Source organism: Mus pahari, chromosome 2 (assembly GCF_900095145.1).
Source record: "Mus pahari chromosome 2, PAHARI_EIJ_v1.1, whole genome shotgun sequence".
Lineage (NCBI taxonomy): Eukaryota > Metazoa > Chordata > Mammalia > Rodentia > Muridae > Mus > Mus pahari.
In genome coordinates this window covers 59,943,874-59,960,169 of record NC_034591.1, presented here as the reverse complement: position 1 = coordinate 59,960,169, position 16,296 = coordinate 59,943,874, and the positions used below count along the sequence as shown (strand labels likewise).

At 39.0% G+C, this 16,296-nt stretch overlaps 1 protein-coding gene across 2 annotated transcripts; it reads left to right on the top strand.

The window, feature by feature from the left end:
- Positions 1 to 4,002: 4,002 nt before the first annotated feature.
- Clec5a (C-type lectin domain containing 5A) lies at positions 4,003 to 16,021 on the top strand. 2 transcript variants are annotated; one of them, XM_021191339.1, is made up of 7 exons: positions 4,003 to 4,169; positions 4,564 to 4,662; positions 5,578 to 5,652; positions 8,624 to 8,683; positions 9,015 to 9,151; positions 11,415 to 11,521; positions 12,825 to 16,021. In XM_021191339.1, the coding sequence occupies exons 2-7, from the start codon at positions 4,584 to 4,586 to the stop codon at positions 12,937 to 12,939; spliced, it is 573 nt and encodes a 190-aa protein (XP_021046998.1). In that variant the 5' UTR covers positions 4,003 to 4,169; positions 4,564 to 4,583; the 3' UTR covers positions 12,940 to 16,021. The 2 variants fall into 2 exon arrangements, with proteins under 2 accessions (XP_021046998.1, XP_021047001.1); XM_021191342.1 differs by lacking the exon at positions 5,578 to 5,652 and having other exon boundaries at positions 12,825 to 13,139.
- The last annotated feature ends 275 nt before the right edge of the window (positions 16,022 to 16,296 follow it).

The window sequence follows — 16,296 nt, the reverse complement described above, 5'->3', positions numbered from 1 at the left end:
TTTTTTTTTTTTTTTTGGTTTTTNTTTTTCGAGACAGGGTTTCTCTGTGTAGCCCTGGCTGTCCTGGAACTCACTCTGTAGACCAGGCTGGCCTCGAAAGTATTCCAAGTCTTCTGTTGCCTGTGTCAAGTTTAGTCAGTAATATAACATGTTTCACAAAGTTTTGGATCATTATGGCTTTAACTGATGCTGTTCTTTATTATTGTATTTCATGGGATCTAAGGCGATAGCAATGGAATGATTCCTCGTTGTATTAAATAACACTAAGAAATAAAAATTGAAATATAGTGAACAAACAGTCATTTGTATAAATGAGTTTTTTATTTGTAAATTCAACTGTCAATTGAGAATACTTTTAAAAATTGCATTTGTAGAAATCTATAAAGTATTGAAGTGTATAAGAGGATTGCACAGGTTGTTTGCAAAAATGGTATCTTTTGCATAAGGACCTTAATCACCCCTGATTTTTAGAATATGAGGTTGGGAGAGGTGATTCTAGGTGACTATAGAGTACTATATTAACCAGAATTTTATTGCTGTTATAAAATACATAACCTAAAGGAGGAAGAATTTATTTTGGCTCCTGGTTTCAGATGATGCAGTCCATGGTTGGCTAGCTCCACTGTTTAGTGGCCATGTTGAGAGAAAGTGTCAGAGTATAGGGGAGTGATAGAGTAGAACTGCTCACTTTGTGATAGCCAGAAAGAATAAAAAAACAGGAAAGAGCCAAGGCAGGAAATAACCACTAAGGACATTCTTGCCTCTTCCCAATGATCTACTTCTCTCAGCTAAGCTCACCTTCCACTGTCCCACAACCTACTAATTGTTGATTCAAAATTTAAATCCTTTGGTGGATTAGGTCATTGATGAAGGCAGATACTTCTCAGGTGCCCCTCTTCTGAATAATATTTACATACATACATACATACATACATAGCCTCCACACATTAGCCATTGGGGCAAATAGTGCATATCTTAATTATAACATGGGCAAAACCTTCTTATTGTTGGATAAGAGATATCCTGAGTGGATCTTAGAGCTAATGAATATGATGCACCTTACATCTATGCATGCGTGCGCGCGCACACACACACACACACACACACACACACACACACAAACACAAACACATCTTGTTCATTCTAATGTCGATGAAACATCTTGTGCTATAACTCCAATTCATTCTGCAAAGCCATAGGATTTTTATGATCTCAGACATTCAAGTCTGTGTAGCACCCAGCCTTAGTTACCACATTCATGAACATATTAACACAATGTTTCCTGATAGATGGTGCAATGAACAGACTTTGGTCCTTTGTCATTGTGAAAGGTGGCCACAGTGGTCTTAGTTACTGTTAAGCATGACTTTAAGATGTTTCCCACAGAGCTTCTATCTCATCATACTTACTAATTTTCACAGAAAAATACCAAGGCTTTCTCTAACACATAAAAATAAATCATACCTTGATATTTTATACAATATAGGAAAATTCATAGTACAAAACTGTTTATCAATACTACAGATTAATATTAAAACTCACAGTTGTTATTTACTTACTTATATCTTTATAGCTAATTATTTTCTACTAAGGTCTGATACATATTAAATCTCTTCAGCAACTGTGTATCCAGCTAGAATAGATTTCACATTAGATTTTATTTAAACAATGTATTTTTCCTGCACTCTGTAGACATCCTTTAGGAAATATGTTATCTATTTAAAAACTCACAGTAGCATCATGAATTTACTTGCGAGGGAAATCCTCCCGCTTTTCTTAGTTAAGTTAAGTTTCATCAGTATCTTCTATGTAGAGGAGTTATTCTTTAATTTACTTTTTAAGAGTATCTCTAGTTGTATTTTCGTTGGATCCAATACTAACATCTCAATATTTCTTCTCTAATTATCCTTTTTTCCTGTTTCATCTGACTTCTGAATTGCTATCTTAGTGATAGCTTCTCACTTTTTCATTCTTTTCCTATGGTATCTAATGTACTATTCAGAGCCCTTCATCCTACTGTTCATTGCTTTTTAATCATCCACTAAACCTCCAAGTGACTCTTGTCAATTTAATGGCATTTTCCTTATACAGAATCAATGTTTTCCAACATCTTTCTAAAAGCATAGGTGAGATGTGGTCTAGTATTTCCTGGGTGGAAAAGCTTATAACTCATAGATGAACTCAATCTTTCTATATAATCCTTACTTCATTTTAAGCTATGCTCACATATTCATTTATTTATTTTTATTTTTCTTAAACATTTTTGGGGGTATGGGAGACAGATTCTGAGACTGTGTAGCCCTGGCTATCCTGAAACTAGCTCTGTAGACCAGGCTGGCCTCAAACTCAGAGATCTGCTTGCCTCTGCCTCTCTAATGCTGGGACCAAAGGTGTGTGTCATCATGCCCAGTCTCCTTTACATTAAACTTTTAAGTGAGATATGAGAAAGTTTTACTCATATGAACATCTGTAATGACTACTGATAGACACTGTAAGAGTCAGATCTTGCTGAACTTAATGAAGAAAGATGGGGGTGTTTTATTTTTTTACAACTATTTCTGGTTTTGTTTAAAGGCATATGAGTAGGAAGTCTGTCTTCTGAGTATTGTGCTACATCTGTCAAGAACTAAAACAGCTTGATATTAATTAGATAGTGTCTTTAGCATCTAACTAGAATGACTCCCCTCTGCAATAGAACTTGCAGTTTATTCAATTGGTCATTACAGTAATTGGGAGCCCAGTGTGTTTCCATGACATCTCTGTTCCTGGTAGGCTGCAGACCTGAGAGCCTTACAGGGGCTTTGAACCTCCCCTGTCCAGGCCCCACACCTTCCCCTCACCTCCATTCCCTAACAAATCAGTTTGGTTATATCGCAATGTTCTACTAGAGAGCATTTACTAAAAACCTTATTTTTTCTATGAACTTTGAGTTGCTATATAAGCTGAGTGTCAATTTACATTAAAACCACATTATATTTGTAGTATGTTAACTTTGTTTACAAATGAGGGGATGGTTAGTTACCATCCTGAGTACTGTCAACGCAGTCTACAGTCCATGGGTTTTAATCAGGAATCTGCATGTTTGGAAGTGGTCTAACATCTACAGTATCTTTGAAAACAAAGACAACCAACTCGTCTACTTGGATAAGTAGTTATAAAAAAAAATCAGACCATAAATATTTATTTTATGGGTCTAATGATAAGTCCACAAATAAAAGCCTAAAAGCCAGATGCCATTTTCAAGTACAGTGATCCAAGGGCCATGGCTGTGCCAGGGCAACAGCAGTGAGAAAATAAATAGCTTCAGGCTGCATAGTTTCAGAGTGTGGAAATTATAGTGCCCAAGCAGATAATCATGCAAAAATTCTCCCAAGGAACAGGTACTTAGTGTCATGGTAAGGGATCCCTAAACCCAAATGGACAAAATGGGACAAGCGAATGGAGGACTGGCTAAAGAATTCTCCTGAAAGAAGTGAGGTTTAAGGAATACACCAGAATTATCTAGTCAAAGACAACATCGAGGAGTCTGTTATATATCAGAGAGAGAGAGAGAGAGAGAGAGAGAGAGAGAGAGAGAGAGAGAGAAGATCAAAAAAGGTGTGTCATGAGAATATATGATGAAAATATGACGCCAAAGAGAAAATATATTTAAAAAATTTCAGTTCGGCAGATAAGACCAGGACAGATTTGGTGCCAATGAGAGGTACAGAACCACCACACGTATCCCAAGCTAAGAGAATATCTAGCATGTGTCTGAGTACTTAGCATTCATGAATGAAGGAGTATACAAAGATTTATATACTACACTGAGGAGCCAAATCCCATGCTACAAGCAAACGAAAGTTAACAGATGAAGGCTAAGTCTGCGCTGAGGCATGTGGTTTTCCAAATCCCTCCAGAAAGTTTCCCCTGAAAGGAACCTTCCTCCTGCAGAAAGAGAGGTTCTCTTCCTCTTTTTGCCCCGCCTGCTCCTTTGCCAAGAGCACTGAACAGGAAGAAGTATTTGCTTGGAAATGCTGCTAAAACAGAGAGGTTGTGAACAAGGACATTACCCATTACCCAAGCAGGAGCCTACATTCAGAAGACAAGGAACCCTGCTCTCCGCACCGAATATCTTATCAAGAAGACTCTGATCTGGATGCCAACCCAGACTTCCAGAAAGAGATCAGGTAAGTCGGTCTTCTTTCTCTGTCTGTCTGCCTGTCCTCTGTTCCTCTGACACACTTGAGACTGGAGCTTTTATAAGTGAAATTAGCATTGCCAAGACTATTCGCTTGTGAACAAGGATCATTTCAAGAATATTCTTGAATTGTGGGGAAATTACTCAGTAGACGGTATTTATCAAACCACAAATGGAAACAAGGTTAAGACCTAGTCCTAAAGTATCTAGGAAGAACAGAATTTCCTATCAGCATTCTGGACATTTATGGGTTACCTCCTTTCACCTGTCAGTGGAATTCCTGTCTTCCAGCTCCCCCTTGAGTATTCTGAGAATGACTCAGGGTTAACTAAGGCCAGTAGCTTCATCCTCATATTCTGATGATGTTGCTCTTATTCCCACAGATCCCTGAATCCCCATCATCATGAACTGGCACATGATCATCTCAGGGATTATCGTAGTAGTGATCAAAGTTGTTGGAATGACCTTTTTTCTGCTGTATTGTGAGTATTTGTGGGAGCCTCCCCCAACTCCAGCATCTTTGTTCTTTTATTCTACTCAGAATGCCAGATTGAGTGTAAAGGTTCAATGCCCAAGTTCTTCCACATTGTCTTCCCATACTCTAGCAGACACATGGGATCAGGTTCCATGATCTACAATGGAGACACACAACTGACTAAAAATGAGAGTCTTCACTGAATAATCTAAACTGGAGTATTTAGCCTGGCTTTTTTATTGTTGCTATAATTTTAAAAATTACTGTTCTGGTTCAACCCAATAAAGCTGTATGAAGCGCTAACTATAAGAGCAAGATTTATGTCAAAACATCGGGGCTGGTGAGATGGCTCAGGGGGTAAGAGCACCCGACTGCTCTTCCAAAGGTCCAGAGTTCAAATCCCAGCAACCACATGATGGCTCATAACCATCCATGACAAGATCTGACTCCCTCTTCTAGAGTGTCTGTAGACAGCTATAGTGTACTTACATATAAAAATAAATAAATCTTTTAAAAAAGAGCAAGATTTAACAGAGGTGTGAGTGTGTGTGTGTGTGTGTGTGTGTGTGTGTGTTGTACATAAATTCTTCTCAACAAATTCATTAGTATAGGGAGCCTCGTAGCCAAAGATTTAGTTCTGAAGCCAGCAGGAAAAAAATGGAGGAAGGAAATGTGGATAAATTGCAGCAGTTGGGTAAGAGGTATTTTCCTTGTGTCCCAATGTGAACATGTAATAACTATAATGGTTTCAGAAAAGATACACAAGTAGGTAAGCGAAGGGTGAATATGCACACGCCCCACAGAGGCAGAGAGCTCAGTGCTTCCTCCTGTGGTCACAGTTTCCTGGCATCCCCTGTGGCTCATTTGCTGCCTTCATTTGCAGTCACACTGGAGCTGAGCCACTAGCTGGTTTTCTTTGCAGTCCCACAGGTTTTTGGCAAAAGTAATGATGGCTTTGTCCCCACGGAGAGCTACAGAACCACTAGTGTGCAGAATGGTAATCTCTCTAGCATCCAGCTTCTATGTCCTGAATTCTAACAGTTCCTATGAATTTGCATACAGATGCTACACGAAGGTCCTGTTCTCCTTTACAAGTGTGAAAATGAACAGAAATCTCATTGATCACTGTATCTTCCTGATTTTTCCCCAGTTGGTACTAGGGATCAAAATCAGGATTTTGCTCATAGGAAGCATAAAGTCTAGTAATGAACTACACCCATTTCAACCCCTGTATGGAATTTGTGATCCTCAGTTTTCCTCCTGGGCTTGAGAATGATTTGTGTGGAACTACTATAATGTATTGTAAGTGAATTTTATAGATTCTTACAAGGAATTGTTACAAACCAAATTCTATTCAGGTGTGGTGGTCCAAACCTTTAATCCCAGCACTCGGGAGGCAGAGGCAGGTAGATTTTGAGGCCAGCCTGGTCTACAGAACAAGTTCCAGGCCAGCCAGGGCTACACAGAGAAACCATCTGTAAAATAGAAAAGAAACAAAATTCTAGCATTAGAAGCTGGTTCATCTGGTAAAGTGAATTATGAATGAGAACCTGAGCATATATCTCCAGCACACAAGTAAAAGTCAAGTCTTTGCAGTGTGTGTCTGTAACAGCAAGACTGGTGGATGGAGACAGAGCTGGGAGAACCCCTGGTACTCATTGGCCAGTTAGTGTAGTTGAATTAATGAGCTCCAGTTTCATAAAGAGATCCTGAGATGGACATGATTGAAGAAGGCACCCAGTGTCAGTCACTGGTCCCCTCACACACGAATGTAAACACATCTTTACACACATGTACATACATCCACTCAGACACGTACATACAATACATGCATACAAACACTTGCATACACATGCACACACACACACACACACACACACACACACACAAAAGAATTCATGTTCCACCAAAAAAAAAAAGGGTTAGGCATCATTTTATGAGCTAAAAATTATGCTAGACCCAGCATGGGATAAGAATAAAAACAGATTGGTAATCAAGCATCATTTATAACACACACACACACACACACACACACACATAAAATTGATGCCAGGTATTTCACATACAGAGGCTGTGGTGCTTCTAATCCTACCTCTCTTCTTCTATTTGATTTATTCATTTTATGTGTGTGAATGATTTATCTTCGTGTATATATGTGCACCATGTGCATGGGCTGCCTATGGTTGCCTATGTGTGTGAATGATTTNTATGTGTGTGAATGATTTATCTTCGTGTATATATGTGCACCATGTGCATGGGCTGCCTATGGTTGCCAGAAGGACACTGAATCCTCTGGAACCAGTTACAGGTGGTGTGAGCCAGCATGGGGATGCTGAGAACTGTGCCATCGCTCTAGCCCCAAGCCCACTCTTCAGCTTTCTGCAAGGACTCCCTGCCACTGCCTCTTAAGTCATGGGTTACTATTGACATCTTTAGGACCAAAGAAGAAATTTCTAACTTATAAATAACGGACTATTATAATATTAAAGTCTCTGAGCTAAGGAGTACAATAAAACATGAATGCCCATGTCTGTTTTACCAATAAGATTTTAAGTGACTAGTTGGCATCTGGGTAAATGAAAGTAGCCTTAGGGATAAACAACAAATAACCAGGGCCCCTGAGAAGACATTTCAATAACCTATGGAGCCACTGAAAGTGTCTGCTCGGACAGCCGCTGCGTCCAAGAAAAAGGAGCCCCTTAGGGGCCATTAATATCCATAGTTTGGATTTTTAAAAGTGAACTTCTACTCTTAGAGGAATCTCTAGATCAGTTACCTATTTCCTTATCTGCTGCAACTCTCTGTGTCCTGGATCCGCTTTAGTCAGTTACAGTCCATAGAGCTGAGGAAATATTAATGAGAAAAGCACCTAAAGGTTGCCTGGGATAATAGCCTCCCATAGAAGGTTTGGACTCCAGAAATAAAGGAAACAGCCAAACTGCTGTGGGGAGCCTGGAGTAAAAGTACGTGGGCAACAAAAATCTAGGCTTGGAATTATTTATCCCCCCCCCTTTTCTTTTTCTTGGAAGAGGTCACAAGGGAGGATGAGAGTGAGCCTGGGAGAACTGGGAAGTGTATGTGATCGCAGTGTATTATGTAAAATTCACAAATAATCAATAAAAAATATTCTGTTGGGTAAAAAAAAAAACAAACAAACAAAAAGGTGCTTCAAACAGCCCTCTGGAAACAGTGTCAAACATGTATATAAGAAAGGAGTGATAACCTACCTGGGTGGCTCTCTCTCTCTCTCTCTCTCTCTCTCTCTCTCTCTCTCTCACTCACTCACTCACTCACTAATCTCCTAAGCATTTCACAACTACTACCAGAGTGGTGGATGGATGGATAGATAGGTAGATAGATGGATAGATAGATAGATGGATAGATAGATAGATAGATAGATAGATAGATAGATAGATAGATAGATAGATAGATAGATAGAATTCCTTCTATAGTCTCTGCATCAGGTTCTGCCGCCAGGTTCCTGCCCTATTTAAGTTCCTGCCCTTGCTTTCTTCACTAATGAACTATAATGTAAAAGTGTAAGCTAAATAAACCCTTCCCCCAAAAAGATAGATAGATAGATAGATAGATAGATAGATAGATAGATAGATAGATAGATAGTAGGACTTGAGTACCAAGCATAATAGATTGTGGCAACAGTTAGGTGGATGCTTCAAAGACAGTATTTTTGACAATACTAGTTCAGAGTGGCCAAGACCCTTTTCCTCTCCATAGTATCTCTTTCAGCTTCTTCTTCTCTTCTTCCCTCCTTCTTTCTGCACCTTCCCATCTCAAATATGCCTGCCCCAAATAGGATTTTCATCAAGGATAGTGGTTTTTCTTTCCACCTCTGGATTGTCTAGAATATCAGGGGTGTTTAGAAACAAATACTCAAAATTCAGCAGTCCACAGCCTAATTACTGCTGCATTCACTATATAGTAACCATCAGGATTTCTTTTCATTTCAGTCTCACAGATTTTTGGGAGAAATGATGAAAGTACCATTCCTACAAGGAGCTATGGAACAGGTACAGTGCATGATCCTGAGCTTGTCCCACCCACTCCCTTGGTACATACGCTGGATTCTCAAGGACTTTTCCCAACACCTCTTTTCTTGTGGGACTTTTGTGCAAAGGTACCATGAAGAGCTTTCATTCCCTTTATGTTAGGGACAAGAAAGCAGACTAGAGTGATGGAATTTCTCCCAGAATTGGGAAGAATTTATATCATGATGTAGTTACAAAAAAATGTGCCACATCATTTTATGATTCCATTCCAGGGATCACACCCCAAACCACTAATCACATGTATTCCTTCTCTGTCTCTCTCTCTCTGCTCCTTCCTCCCCAATCTCTCCAGTCTGTCCCAGAACCTGGGATTTTCACCAAGGAAAATGCTTTTTCTTCTCCTTCTCCGAATCACCTTGGGAAGACAGCAGGGATTATTGTGCAACACAAGGATCCACACTGGCAATTGTCAACACTCCAGAGAAACTGGTAAAACATTAGGATGCTATAAGAAAATAGTCTGCCCTACACTTGCTGCAGTTGGTGGGGTCTATGGAACAATTTGGTGATGTAAGGGTAGGTCGATGGTAAGGAGCAAAGATGTGCCTAGCTGGGAAGTTCACAGTCCTTGGTGTAAACCTGAGATTGGAAGGTTCTTCATTTCCACTTAAACTAGAAATCTAGATTTTTGTTGTCTTCTCTATAAACCAAACATCAGGCTCATACTCTAGGGATGGACCAGGACATTTAAAGTGCAAGAATTGACCAAAGACCTGACAAAGCAGCTTAAGGACTATGAGAATAGCTCCGTGGGCAAGGTCATGTGCTACCAAGCCTGAGACCTGAGTTCAGTCTCAGAGATCTGAGATTCACATAATACAAGGAAAGAAGTGACTCTCACAAATTGTCCTCTGATCTCCACAGAAAGACTGTCACTCAAATGTGAGCATATATATATAAAATAAATAAATTAAAATAAATACATACATAAATAAATAAAGGACATATGAACCTGCTAAGATGGCTTAGCAGATAAAGTTTCCTGCCACTGGACCTGATGATCTGAGTTCAATCTCTTAGACTTACATGACCCTAGAAAGAACCAGCTCCCACAATTGGTTCTCTAACCTCCAAAAGTACCACATGTATGATTGTACAAATAAATATATACATATAAGCTCACACAATACACTAACATAAAAAATGAGTAAATGAATGAATGTTAAATAAAATAAAACATAAGTTACTGAAAAATTACAGAATATTTTGTGAGATGCTAATGTATATAGTAAAAAAGGAAGATATGAGTTACTAAGATATTAACATCATTTCACTGTACATAAGAACAATATGTTAATATAATTAGTAATGTGAAAAACAAAGAATAAGATAAAAGTTTGCATTTTACCTTTGTGATAATGAAAAATAGACTAATACTATGTAGCAGCTGTTTATTGTATCCTTTTACCTTGTGATAGCCATGAAACATATTATTATGCATATTTTATGCATATGCAATGAGGAAATTAGAGAAAAGAAATGGTTTAGTGTGTGTGTGTGTGTGTATGTGTCTTCATGTGGGCACACATGTGCCACAGCCTCACCTTCAGTCTTGCTTGAGTCGGGGTGGCTTATTATTCACCAGTACATAGCCAGGTTAGCTGCACCCTTCACCCAGTCTTCCTCCTGTTTCTGCCTCTCATCTTGTCATAGGAGAGCTGGGATTACAGATGTTCATTGCATCCCTGGGATTTCCCATGTGTTCAAGGGATCTGACCTCAGGTAGTCACACTTAGACAGCAGATGTTTCACCAACTGATATACCTTCTCCATCAAAATAATTTACCTAACCAAGATCATATATATAAACAATAGAACATTATATTCATCAATTTATAGTTGTCACTTCTTCAAACCTTACCATTGGTTAGATGTTAGGTACTAGGCTATACACTATTCATGTTTTTCTCCTCTACCCCTCCCTCCCCAAAAAATCATCCTCTGAAGGCTGTCCCTGAACAGATGACCAAGGTCATCAATCAGAATCCCACAAATTCTCTAGGATGAAGCACTCAAGTGGAAAAGCAAGATGTTTTCAGGTAGCAAGAGAGAAGCAGAGGATGGGGGGAGAAAACAGAGGGTGAAAAGAAGAAAGAATGTGAACACTTGAGCCCTCCATTTCCTCTACTCTCCATTTAAGTTTTGGTGTACTCAATTCCCACCATACTACTCTGACCAGCCTCCTCTGCATATTGACTAAAGAAAAAGATCACATCATTGATGCTTTGCTGATAACTCTCAATACATTTTTGTTCACTTCATTCAACTTAATTGGGAGTGTGAAATTTTCTAGTTTGATGAAAATCCTACAGAGAGAATCATGCCAGACATAAAATGTGTTTGTGAAATGAACTGTTTTTGACTGTGGTGTCTTCCTTCCTCATTCCTTCTGCTTGACTCAGAGAAACAATACTGACATCACCAAGGTATTTATCAATAATGTAAGTTCTTCATCCTTTATATTAGCTTCTGCACCAGAAGCTAGGCACTCTGTGTCTGGTCCAGATATCCAGGAGATCTGGCTTCCTGCAAAGTTGCAGAACTTCTCAGGGATTAATGGCAAGGGTCAGCATCAGCCAGCATCTAATCCGTGGCTGCCTTCCTGATTCGTAGAACCAGACCAACCATTTACCACCAGCTTGGGATGCAGAGATGAAGAGCTCACTGATGAGCTTCTTTTTTTAATTTCTAGAAATATCTTCAGGACATAGCTGGTATTGAGAATTACTTTATTGGTTTGGTACGTCAGCCTGGAGAGAAAAAGTGGCGCTGGATCAACAACTCTGTGTTCAATGGCAAGTACGTGAACAGCCTGCATTTCTCTAAAGATTCTTACATAAGACAAAACCTGAGATATCTGAGATAGCTGGTAGCTCAGAGACTTAGACTAGACTCTGCTCTACTTTTCTAGTTGCTTCCAACACATTTCTTTCCAATTTAACTTTTATTTTTTTAATTTATATTATAACAATATAATATTATATATTATTGTGTTGATATATTATAATGTTATAATTATATTAAATTATATATTATATTAATATATTATCATACATTAAAGCTGCTACTGTACCTCATATGATATTTCATAGACCATTAAGCTATTTGTCACGTCATTTCCCCAGATATAGCTCCTTCATTAAAAAAAAAGTTTATTATGTACCTAAGCCTTATCTATGAGTCAAAGTTGAACCTGTAACCCTCAAGAGCCCTTCAAGGCATCACTCCATGGAGTCAAAGCTTGCAGGAGGTTGTAATATTCCAACGTTTGCAAGAGGTTGTAATATTCCAGTATTCATATGGAAATAATGAGTCAAACAAGGACCAAGTTGGGTCTCCAACCTGTAAATGGATTTCCCTACAAGGGAAGGAAAATAATATCCACTCAGTGTCTACTCTCCATCAGACCCTGTGCTGTGCTATGCTAAGCATGAATTACCTCTTCGTGTGTGTTCACTGGGAAGCCATGGAGAAAACTTTTATTACTCTCAAGCTGTTGCACTGAGTGTGAGAACATGTTAGAAATGTGTTGAGTTTCATATACCAACAGGATAGAGCCATCATTTGATTCTACAGTCCCTTGATCCCAAATAGCATGCTACTTTTTCATGAAATGAGACTTTGCAGGCAGCCCAAAAGGATCTGAATGACAGAAAGGAAGAATAAGAATGCCAACAGTTAACTTCACCAAGTTTTTTCTAGAATCAGTTCAAATCCAGGAAAGTATTAAAAAATCCCTCTCCTCCTTCCTTGCCTTGGGTCTCCCTGTTATAAACATACATCCAGTACTAAAATGTGATTGGAGTGACAGTACATGGGATATTTTCAACCTAATATGAGCAAGTTAGACCTAGATTCTTGGAATATGTGAATATTCACAGGAGAGTTGAAAGGAAGCAGTGGATAGGGGCTGTATTGGTGACTGTGTATTGAAAATCAGGGATCTAAGTTGGGATGAAAGACTCAGTGCCAAGGAGGAGGGTGTGTGGTTGCATGAAGCTGCATTCCCTCCATGCTCAGTTCCCATGAGAACCTCACTTCACTAACAGTTAAAGTCAGAACAGAAACCAGGAGCCTAACCAAGCTTTCTCTTTTCATTTAGTGTTACCAATCAGAATCAGAACTTCAACTGTGTCACTATAGGTCTGACGAAGACATATGATGCCGCATCATGTGAAGTCAGCTATCGCTGGATCTGCGAAATGAATGCCAAATGATCATGGACCTCTACAAGAGTGAATTTTTACAGAGCCAGCAAAGGAGATTAGTTGTGACTGAAACCAGCCCAGGAAATATAGAACATCACAGACTGTGCACATCTTCCATAGGTGGAGTTCCCTAATGAAGCCTCAAAGTCAATTTGTTACTCCCTTTCATAAACATCTTCACATAGTAAAACTCCCTTTCCGACTAAGTATTCCCCAAGACCACACTTCCTGTGAGAGGGGCCTGGATTCTAGTTATCTCCAGACAGAGCCAGGTTTCTGGAGATGAAATCAACATGGAAATGCAGTCTGTTTCTGCAGAGCAGAGCCTTTTAACTAATCAGTGGGGTTTTGTCTGTTGTCAGAACTATTGGATCCTTAGAGAACATGACCACACCACTGAGGAGAAACTGCTTGTGGAACAGATATGAGAACTGTTAGGAAGCATTATGGGCAGAAGAATCTAAACTTGGCTTCACAACCTCCCCCATTCCATAAAGACTCCCATTCCCACACACCACCTTAGAAACAGAGGTCTTCCTGAATTGGGGAAGGACCTCTCCAGCTCGACTTGGAACTGAACAAATATTGATGGAATGAAGGAAGTTCTGAATAGGACAGAGATAAATGAGGAGGATAAGGAAAGAGAAAGGAAGAAAGGAGAACTGAGAAGGAGGGGAAAGGAATGGTGGACAGGAGAAAAAGAGACAGGAGGGGCCAGGAAAAAACACGCAAGCTAAATTTGTTTTCAGGTTTTGGATAAAAGTCTATTGTGACATATGCAATACCTTTTCATTAGAAAAGAAAAGGCAAAATTGGGGACAAATGGACACCATGAGAGATGAAGCAGAGGTTAATTTGATCACAAGGAAAGAAAGGCAGAAATGAGGTAGAAAATGTTTTGGATACCTTGGCTGTCATCACAGGAAGATAGAAGCTGCATAAAGTATAGGGGGAAAGATATGTACTGGTTGTTTTAAGTAGCAAAAAAAACTACAGAGAAGCCTATAAAAAGCTAAAGGAATTAAAGCCATGCAATAATCTATTCATTATTTTCAACTAATAGCAATATGTATGTGCATTACTAGTCAAAATAAATTGTAAATTCTGTTATTACAATACTAAGTTATTTTTATAGTTTCTAGGTTTCATATTTGGTGTATTGGTAGATTTATATTTTAATGGGACAATTTACTTACTACCTATTAAAACCTGCTTGAAGAAGGTCATCAGAAATGATCTAGTAGATACTGGAATTACATTTGTACCCAATTAGCTATGTGTTCTCTGATGATCTTAACACATCAAAGCTGGGACATGGTGGGCAGAATCTATGGTAGGGAGAAGCAATTGTGTTCTAATGAAAGGTCAGACCCATAACTCAGACAACATAAAGGAAATCTTGGTCCTTTTTGAGAAAGGGGAACTTCCATTGCCACACTTCCTATCTTATGACAGAAGAGTTGCAGACTCCTGGGGTCAGGAAATGAGGACATCTAGTGATTTCTGTGGTTGAAGTCTGAATCTCCCACAAGATGAGAAGTTACTCATGTACAGGTTCTTAAAGAAGCCTGCACAGAGGCTGGCATGAGAAAAAGAATATTCAGGGACTCTGTGTATATTGTTTCAGTTACTGGGGAAGGGACTCATGAAGGGTAAATAAATGTGGCCTTTGTTAGGGAGCAGTGATGAGTTTTAAGATGGACTTAATAAGACATTTGGGTTGGAGTTTTGACTTAAGTTATAAGATACTCTTTCCCTTACACATCAGGCATACTAGGTATAGTCTTTATAGCTTCATTAGAATATAAGTAACATGTCCAAAAATTTTTGACAGCCAGAAATAGCCACTACATTACCCATTTGAAATGTACAGCTCAAAAGGTTTGGTACATTCACAGTTGTTTACAGCCATCACCTCAAAAAGAAATCCTGGTCTACTTCCCATCTCTTCAGAGTTCCTTATGCTTGGTGTCATATGAATAGAATCATACAATGTATACCCCTTTTTACTACTTCCTCTGCTTAGAATAAGATTTTCAAGATTCACCCATGTTTTTCAGCATATAGCAGGGTTCCAGTCTGTATCTTGAGTGTCCCCCACAGATCAAAGGCTCATTCTCTAGGACTGTGATATTGGAACGTGGTAGAGCCTTTAAACTCCTGGAATTTATTTAGGTCCCTGAGAGTGTGCTTTCTATGAGGGCAATACTATCCTCTGCCCTTTCATTTTGCTCCCAAGCCAAGAGTGGTTGTCTTCTCTTGCATGCTTTTAACATAAAGTGTGGCCAACTAATTATGGATTGAAATCTCCAAAACCTTCTGCTAAGTTATGTATCTCAGACATATGTTACAGTGGTACAAAGCTTGTTATCACAATCTGTATTTCATTCTATGGATGAATACTATTCCAGCTGTTTATTCCTTCAACAGCTGATCAGTATTTTAGCTTTGTACCTGTCAACTACTATAAACATTACAAACATCCATTTCTCAAGCATACACCTAGGAGTGGGATTGCTAATTCATCTTGTTATCGGATACATTATTTTTAAAAATTTTTTGTCTTCAAAAGCTACTGAACCATTGCACCTTCCCATCAGGAATATGTATGGACTCTAATATTTTCCATACCCTTGCCAATATGCAGTGTTACCTAACTGCCTTGCTTTATGCTAATGTGTTCCCATGGTGATTTTGATTTGTAGTTCATCTCCATTCTTTACCATCTTTCTTGTACTTTGAGTAACCTTTTCTACTGAGAATGATGTTCTTGTTCATATTAGACACTTTAACTTAAGATGGAAGGAAAGAATGTGGTCATATCAACACATCTTATTTTGTTAATAGCCTTGAGCTCTCAGCTTCTATGTAAAAATCTAGAAATACCTCCATAATTGTGTTTTTATGACATGCTGAAGATGAAACTCAGCACTTTCTACATACTATGCTACCTTTCTAGCAGTAAGCTATAGTGTCCTTCCTTTGTTTTTGGTGGGATTTTTGGGGGGAGTATGGGGTTTTTTTTTAGTAAATTTTATTGTTAAAAGATTGCATATAAAAAACTTTGCATATAAATAAAAACATCACACACTGTCTTAGTCAGGGTTTCTATTCCTGCACAAACATCATAACCAAGAAGCAGTTGGGGAGGAAAGGGTTTATTCAGCTTACATTTCCACATTGATATTCATCACTGAAGAAGTCAGGACTGGAACTCAAGCAGGTCAGGGAGCAGGAACTGATGCAGAGGCCATGGAGGGATGTTCTTTACTGGCTTGCTTCCACTGGCTTGCTCAGCCTGCTCTCTTATAGAACCAAGATTACCAGCCCAGAGATGGCACCACCCACAAGGGGACCTCCCCCTTG